Source organism: Poecilia mexicana, unplaced genomic scaffold (genome assembly GCF_051168715.1).
Source record: "Poecilia mexicana isolate PSO_F unplaced genomic scaffold, ASM5116871v1 scaffold_13, whole genome shotgun sequence".
Lineage (NCBI taxonomy): Eukaryota > Metazoa > Chordata > Actinopteri > Cyprinodontiformes > Poeciliidae > Poecilia > Poecilia mexicana.
Window position 1 is genome coordinate 20,567,416 of NW_028263382.1, and position 8,219 is coordinate 20,575,634.

The 8,219-nt window shown below is 43.0% G+C and overlaps 1 protein-coding gene across 1 annotated transcript; it reads right to left on the reverse strand.

Moving 5' to 3' along the window:
* Positions 1-6,861: 6,861 nt before the first annotated feature.
* On the reverse strand, positions 6,862-7,809 carry LOC106932399 (uncharacterized). The gene has a single exon (XM_015011087.2). It carries the CDS (start codon positions 7,807-7,809, stop codon positions 6,880-6,882), a length of 930 nt encoding a protein of 309 aa, XP_014866573.1. The 3' UTR covers positions 6,862-6,879.
* Positions 7,810-8,219: the final 410 nt, after the last annotated feature.

Consider the following 8,219-nt stretch of genomic DNA (forward strand, 5'->3'; position numbering starts at 1 on the left):
TTCCCCGTCACATACCAGCAGTCCTCTGGCCGAGGCCCCCCGCCTGGAGCTTTGATGAACCCTCCTCACCGCTTCCTGGGATTGTCGCTCCTCCGCAAACACAAAAACACGAAGAAGGCCGACGAGCGGGGCCGGGGGAGAGAGAGCACGGCCCTCTTCAGGATGTCCTGTTTTGATTAGTGTTAGCATCCTAAAAGCACCGTAGGAATATTATTCTAACACGGAGAAGAGCTTAATGGCGACACATACACTTCTTTCCACTCTGCGACCTTCAGGGTCAAATACACTACAATGAGCTGGGAATCAAAGAGCTGCTCCCCACTCAGTTATTCTGTGGAGGAAATCAAGAGAGGAAAAGGAGTTGATAAAATGATAAGGAGGGGTTACAGGCTCTGTCAACAGGTGTAAAGAATTTGTTCTGTCAGTGTTTGTAGAGTTTTCAATAAATATTTAATTGTATATGAAAAGTGGAGATGAAAAGTATACACGGGCCTTTTAAATAATTTATGAAACATTTGTCCTGTTCAAATTAACTGAAAAAGAAACAAATCAGTTTGGAGGAAATTGCAAAAGAAATGTCCAAAATCCAAAGGTGTACACTTAAAGTAATATTTTGTTGAAGCACTTTTTGAATTTCAGCATCAATCTTCATTGGTTTGAGTTTACAGGCATCCCACATATTGACTTAATCATTTTTGCTCCCTCTACTTTGTGAGATTACTCTAAATCTGTTTTAAGGATATCACTTGTCAGAAGCCTCTCTTCGAGTCATTACATAGATTTAGTTCTGGAATAGTGGAATGCAAAAACCTTCATTTTTGTTTTATGAAGCTGTTCTTGTGTCGATTTGGATTCATGTTGATAAAAAAATGTAAAACCTCCATTCAATCTCAGCTTTCTAGCAGACAACTGAAGTTTTTGGGTGTAACTGTCTCATATTAACAACCGTTGAATATATAGCTTGACAAAACATTTACTTCCATTTGAAAATAAGTAGTTCCATAGCATGTTTGGTACCACCACCGTATTTTACTATTGCCGTGACGTTCTCCTACAAGGTTTGGTGATATTTCAGCTTAGTCTGGATGTTTTTTTTTTTTCTTTCTTTAAAGATTTCTTTGGTACTGGTGGGCCTTTATTGAAAGTAGAGAAACAAGAATTAGATTTGAGAGAGAAGGGGAAGACATGCAGCAACACATTATACGAAAATCAATGAAAACATGTAAACTGGTTCAGAAGGCAGCCAAAGGCCAACAGTACCACCAAGAGTCAAATCCAAGACAATGTCACCGAGAACTATAATCTCTGGACGTGGTGCACACGCTCTTCCAACTGAGCCACCATGCATCCTGGGCCTGGATGTTTTTGTTGAGAGACAAGAGTTTGGTTTTACAATCCACTTTCTTTGTTTAGAGATAAAGGTATAAAGTATGCATCAGGTTGTTCTCACAACTAGAACATGCCAGTATAACTCCTTTAGTGGTTCTGTTGGCCTTTGGCTGCTTTCTGAGCCAGTTTGCATGTTTTCATTGATTTTCGTATAATGTATTGATCACTGTCTTCGCAGCAGCATACATAAACTGCCGTTTAATTGCTTTGTGTCCTGCTGACTGAAACCTCTGTGCAGTGAGATCATGTTTAGCCATTGTAATTGTTGGGTTTCAAAAAAATACTATTTGTTTAATTAGGGAGATGAGAGTCAGCTAATTCCTCTCCAGACATTTATTAGAAGGATCAACACAGGTGGTATAATACAAAAAGCTGTGCATTAACAGTAACAGGTCACACTTTTATACCTTACTATGACATTAAAACCAGATTACAGTAGGTACCGGCAGCCAATTTTTTTTCTTTAGATTTTTGGTACTCTAAATGCATTTTTCTACTAAGTGTATTACCAGAAAAGAGCAGAAAAAATTTCAGCCCATTATCTCTAACGGTTTTTGAGATTTTGGGGGTTAGGTGTACCTTCCCACAAACGCACTTTGGAGTAGAAAAAGATGTGGTTTTTGAAACTCGATTACTCAAAAAATAAATCAATTTAACACTTATTTGTAATTACATTCTTTAAATAGATATAAATTATATTGTAAAACATGAAAATGTGCAGTATAATTAGCTTACTTTAAAAATGAAGGTTCTTTAAAAAATTGAATTTTTAAAATAACTGAAATTTCAATATTTACCCTGACAGCAGAGATGGCATGTTTGGGATATGATATTAAAAAATATATATTGAAACTAAGGCCCAAAAGCCATTTTTACCAGGCTGCTATGTGATTTTAACAAGCCCAATTTTTTGTAGGGGTCTGAGACAGTCAAACAAAAAATTATTTGGCTGCAAAAATGCTTCCTAAGCTAATTTGACCGACGGAACAAAATTTCAAAAATAGACAAAATTGAGTATTTTTTGACCACTCCTCAAATTTGTATCTTTCATTGGATTTCAATGAAACTTCTTTAGTACAAGTAAATTAGGTTGCTGAACATTATAAAGACATCCATTTTTGGCTACCTTCAACAGTTTCCTTAATATTGCAGGTAGGAAAGATGGATTTTGAGGCGTTTTTTTTTTAAATTCGTATTTTAGACAATTTTTGACTTGCTCCAAAATGTTTGTTGTTTTATGCGTTTCATAGAAACTTCCTTCCTAGATGTCAATTAGGCTGCTGCATCAGATAAAGACATTTATTTAGGGCTATCTTCAGTAGTTTTCTTAATAAAGCTGGCACAGAAAATATAGATTTTTCCTTTTTTTAATGGAAAATTCACTATTAGCGACCATCTGAAAAAGTGCCAAAGAAGGTGCCATTTTTCATAAAAATGGTCTAGAGTTAACGAGTAGTAGTCATCATTCACTGAAAAACAAGAAAGCAGCAATGAATATTCTCAATATCAAATTTTTTTAAGCTTTACACGTATTTGAGCTTCTACTGAAATTAGATACCCTGATTTTCTTTATTGCTCACGTTGATTTTGATTATAAAAATGAACACATCTTATTGTTAAAAAAAAAACACAAAATAAAACTAATAAACATGAAAAAACACCATGTTCATTTGTTTAATTTTTCATCCATGAACTGTCATGTCGGATGTTTTTCTGTACACAGACATTGGGAAATCGATCGATTTCACAGACTCTCGTCTGTGAAACCTCGCACGTTTGTGCTGCGATGTCACCAGACAAGTAAAATTAAATAGAGTCTATAAAAAGAGTCCGATATGAGAAATGAAGTAACAACGTATCTTTAATAACTAGCATGTATAATGAGCATTGATATTTTTGTTTCTTAACCGCTGGTTGTAGCGTAAGCGGCACACTAATGAAAAAAAAAAAAAATCCGCTCCAAGACCGAACCCATTTCTCTGAGAATATACAATCAATATTATTTATTTTATTGACCAGGTATCTAAATTCACACATATGCGCTCCATCTTCTACCACTCCGTTTTGTATTTTAAGCGTAAGCTATATAGAAACCCAGCTAAAAACAAGCAGCTTGCTAACAGGACGGCGAAGTTAGAGAAAGCCCGACCAGATCGGCAGAAACCGCCTTCCCACACCGGATTAAATAGCTACAATCACATATCAAAATAACGCTAACTATTATCTTTACATTACTTTAAAGATATCTGATGTAAGAAGGTGTGTCTAACTTACCCAAGTATGGAATTAGTACGTCCGGAATAGAGCAGTGATCCGAACAGTCAGCAGCGTCCACAGAAGGCGGCTCCATTTTTTTATGCTAGAGGGGCGACGTGCCTTTCGTTGATGATATGCTCGGCGCGTCACGCACATTGATTCTACAAGTGTGATTCCTGTATTATATTAAAGCTAACAAATTAATCTTTATTTTGATACCCAGTTTGTCTGGTTTATTTTTTATAATTTGTTCGCTATTTGACGAAGTTTTGATACTTTTATGATTTACAAAAAAACTAAAAAAATAATCCTTGACAAACCGGGTATGTAGAGAAAGCCTATAGTTTAAGGTTTAATATGATATCACTGTTGACTCATTTGGTCATATGTTCGTGACGCGCCAACTGATTTTCTTGAACTATGTGTCAGGAGGGGCGTTCGAATTAGCATAAATAATGCGGCTTTTCGAAAAAATTATGAAAATTACTGGGAAATTTAAAGTGTTTAATTTGCTTCAACATACATAAAACTGGTATTATTGGAAAGGAAAATCAATGAACTTTAACACAGTAGTGTTGCTTTTGGAAAAAAAATATTCTAAAAAGGACTTTTGATGGTGGGAAGTTAGGGCATTTTCTATGATCAGCGCGCGTTCTCTCCCATTCCTGAGTGGAAAGAGCGTCGCTGCCGGTACCTAGTGTAACAGATCATAACATCTGATTTAATATTCAAAATGTGTCCTCAGACAACTAAAAGTGTAAAAGTTATGTGAACATTCTGATATTTTACAGAGTGTTACCAAAATATTTATATAAATGAGTTAGGTTTGGAGGCTGGTTCTAGACCAGATTTACCACAGGGGCCAGGATAGTCGATGTTTTTCAATGGCAACACTTGAAAAAGAATGAAACAAAAAAACCCTAGAGGTCAGCCCGTAGACCAACAGGACTCACTATGAACCCTAGAGGTAAGCCCGTAGACCAACAGGACTCGCTATGAACCCTAGAGGTCAGCCCGTAGACCAACAGGACTCGCTATGAACCCTAGAGGTCAGCCCGTAGACCAACAGGACTCACTATGAACCCTAGAGGTAAGCCTGTAGACCAACAGGACTCGCTATGAACCCTAGAGGTCAGCCCGTAGACCAACAGGACTCGCTATGAACCCTAGAGGTCAGCCCGGAGACCAACAGAACTCGCTATGAGCCCTAGAGGTCAGCCTGGAGACCAACAAGACTCCCTATGAGCCCTAGAGGTCAGCCCGCAGACCAACAGGACTCGCTATAAAGCCCTAGAGGTCAGCCCGTAGACCAACAGGACTCGCTATGAACCATAGAGGTCAGCCCGGAGACCAACAGGACTCGCTATGAAGCCCTAGAGGTCAGCCCGTAGACCAACAGGACTCGCTATGAACCATAGAGGTCAGCCCGTAGACCAACAGGACTCGCTATAAAGCCCTAGAGATCAGCCCGTAGACCAACAGGACTCGCTATGAACCATAGAGGTCAGCCCGGAGACCAACAGGAGTCGCTATGAGCCCTAGACCAACAGGACTCGCTATGAAGCCCTAGAGGTAAGCCGGTACACCAACAGGACTCGCTATGAAGCCCTAGAGGTCATCCCGTACAGCAACAGGAGTCGCTATGAGCCCTAGAGGTCAGCCCATAGACCAACAGGACTCGCTATGAAGCCCTAGAGGTCAGCCCGTAGACCAACAGGACTCACTATGAACCCTAAAGGTCAGCCCGTAGACCAACAGGACTCGCTATGAAGCCCTTGAGGTCAGCCCGGAGACCAACAGAACTCGCTATGAGCCCTAGAGATCAGCCTGGAGACCAACAAGACTCCCTATGAGCCCTAGAGGTCAGCCCGGAGACCAACAGGAGTCGCAATGAGCCCTAGAGGTCAGCCCGTAGACCAACAGGACTCGCTATAAAGCCCTAGAGGTCAGCCCGTAGACCAACAGGACTCGCTATGAACCATAGAGGTCAGCCCGGAGACCAACAGGACTCGCTATGAGCCCTAGAGGTCAGCCCGTAGACCAACAGGACTCGCTATGAAGCCCTAGAGGTCAGCCCGGAGACCAACAGGACTCGCTATAAAGCCCTAGAGGTCAGCCCGTAGACCAACAGGACTCGCTATGAACCATAGAGGTCAGCCCGGAGACCAACAGGACTCGCTATGAGCCCTAGAGGTCAGCCCGTAGACCAACAGGACTCGCTATGAAGCCCTAGAGGTCAGCCCGGAGACCAACAGAACTCGCTATGAGCCCTAGAGGTCAGCCCGTAGACCAACAAGACTCCCTATGAGCCCTAGAGGTCAGCCCGCAGACCAACAAGACTCCCTATGAGCCCTAGAGGTCAGCCCGTAGACCAACAGGACTCGCTATAAAGCCCTAGAGGTCAGCCCGTAGACCAACAGGACTCGCTATGAACCATAGAGGTCAGCCCGGAGACCAACAGGAGTCGCTATGAGCCCTAGAGGTCAGCCCGTAGACCAACAGGACTCGCTATGAAGCCCTAGAGGTAAGCCGGTACACCAGCAGGACTCGCTATGAAGCCCTAGAGGTCATCCCGTACAGCAACAGGAGTCGCTATGAGCCCTAGAGGTCAGCCCATAGACCAACAGGACTCGCTATGAAGCCCTAGAGGTCAGCCCGTAGACCAACAGGACTCACTATGAACCCTAGAGGTCAGCCCGTAGACCAACAGGACTCGCTATGAAGCCCTTGAGGTCAGCCCGGAGACCAACAGAACTCGCTATGAGCCCTAGAGATCAGCCTGGAGACCAACAAGACTCCCTATGAGCCCTAGAGGTCAGCCCGGAGACCAACAGGACTCGCTATGAGCCCTAGAGGTCAGCCCGTAGACCAACAGGAGTCGCTATGAGCCCTAGAGGTCAGCCCGTAGACCAACAGGACTCGCTATGAAGCCCTAGAGGTCAGCCCGGAGACCAACAGGACTCGCTATGAGCCCTAGAGGTCAGCCCGTAGACCAACAGGACTCGCTATGAAGCCCTAGAGGTCAGCCCGTAGACCAACAGGACTCGCTATGAAGCCCTAGAGGACGGACAGGAGACCAACAGGACTCGCTATGAAGCCCTAGAGGACGGACAGGAGACCAACAGGACTCGCCATGAAGCCCTAGAGGTCAGCCCAGAGACAAACAGGACTTGCTACGAAGCCATCGAGGTTGGACAGGACTCTCTATGAACCCCTGGACGATCACTTCTTCATTTAGAAGTACCACCTTTCGACCCAGTACCTTAGAGTGCCTGATTGGTACATTTTCAGAAGTGTGTTGCAGACGCCTCCTATCACACGTCTGAATGGATGTGGCTTCTTCTGTGGCTCGTCTGAAACCCACTGGCTGTCTTTGTGGGTTTCCTCTTCAGATGGCTGCTGGTTTTGTTGTTCCTCTATGTCTCTCAGCCTTTTGTTCAGCTGTTCTACCTCAAGCTCCAAGTTGGCGTTTTGCTCCTCCAAGAGGTTGTTTACCTGCTCGAAGTCAGATTTTTCCAGCTGCAGGGCGTTGTTTTCCTCCTTCATCGCGTTGTTTTCCTCCTTCATCGCGGTGGTTTCCTCCTTCATCGCGGTGGTTTCCTCCTCCATCGTGGTTTTTTCCTTCTTCAGTGCGGCATTTTCTTTCTTCAAGACAGTGTTTTCCTTATCCAGAACCTTCCTTTCTTGCCTCAGGTCGGAGACTTCCTCGGCAAAAACTGAGTTTTCCACCTTCAGGGCAGTGTTTTCCTGCTCCAGGGAGGAGTTTTTCTCCTCCAGAGTGTTGACTTTCAGCTTCAGGTTGATGTTATCCTCATCCAGATCCCTGAATTTCTGCTTCAGGGTGCTGATTTCCTTGTCGTATTCGGCATTTTTCTTTTCCATGTCTGTGCTTATCTTCTCCAGTGTGGCATAATCCACTTCTAAACTGTTGTTTCTGTCAATCAGCATTTTTAATTCTTCGTCTTTATCCCGAATAAGCTTGTCTTTTTGAAGTGCTGCTTGTTTTAAGTTCACTACTTCAATCTTTAATTCCTCATTTACTCTAATTAGTGACTGTGTCTCAATGGCCATCCTGCCGACATCTTCCAAGATTTCACGGAGTTTCTGCGTTTCTCTCGCTAACATCTGTTGTGTTTCTTCTTCCTCTGAGTCAGAAGACGACATCTTGCTGCTGTGACTCGTGGTTAATTCTTTGTCTGGACAAATCGTTTTCAATCGTTCTCTTGTTGGGATACAATCCTTCTCCTTTCTCTCCTGGTTCTGCAATAGTTATGACATAGAATTCAAGAGTGCAGCTTTTTGTCACTCTTTGTGACATCATATTGCGTGATGTCACAAATTGATGTCACTACTTCAGCAGAACAACTAGAAAACTGCTCAAGTTCGAATAAAAACAAACTTTACGGCTGAATGCAGCTCGGTTAAGCTGATGGCCATTGGAGACAGTTCAGCTGGTAAAATATCACCAAAGCTGAAATCCACACTTGGGAGACAGAGGCTCTTGAGGACAATGGACTGGCACAGCAGGGTGCCAGAACCAACTGTCAAAAGAAAAGTTTGTGCCCGAAAACAGA

Coding starts and splice junctions, on each gene's coding strand:
- LOC106932399 (XM_015011087.2), bottom strand. CDS start 7,809: ATGTCGTCTTCTGACTCAGAGGAAGAAGAAACACAACAGATGTTAGCG.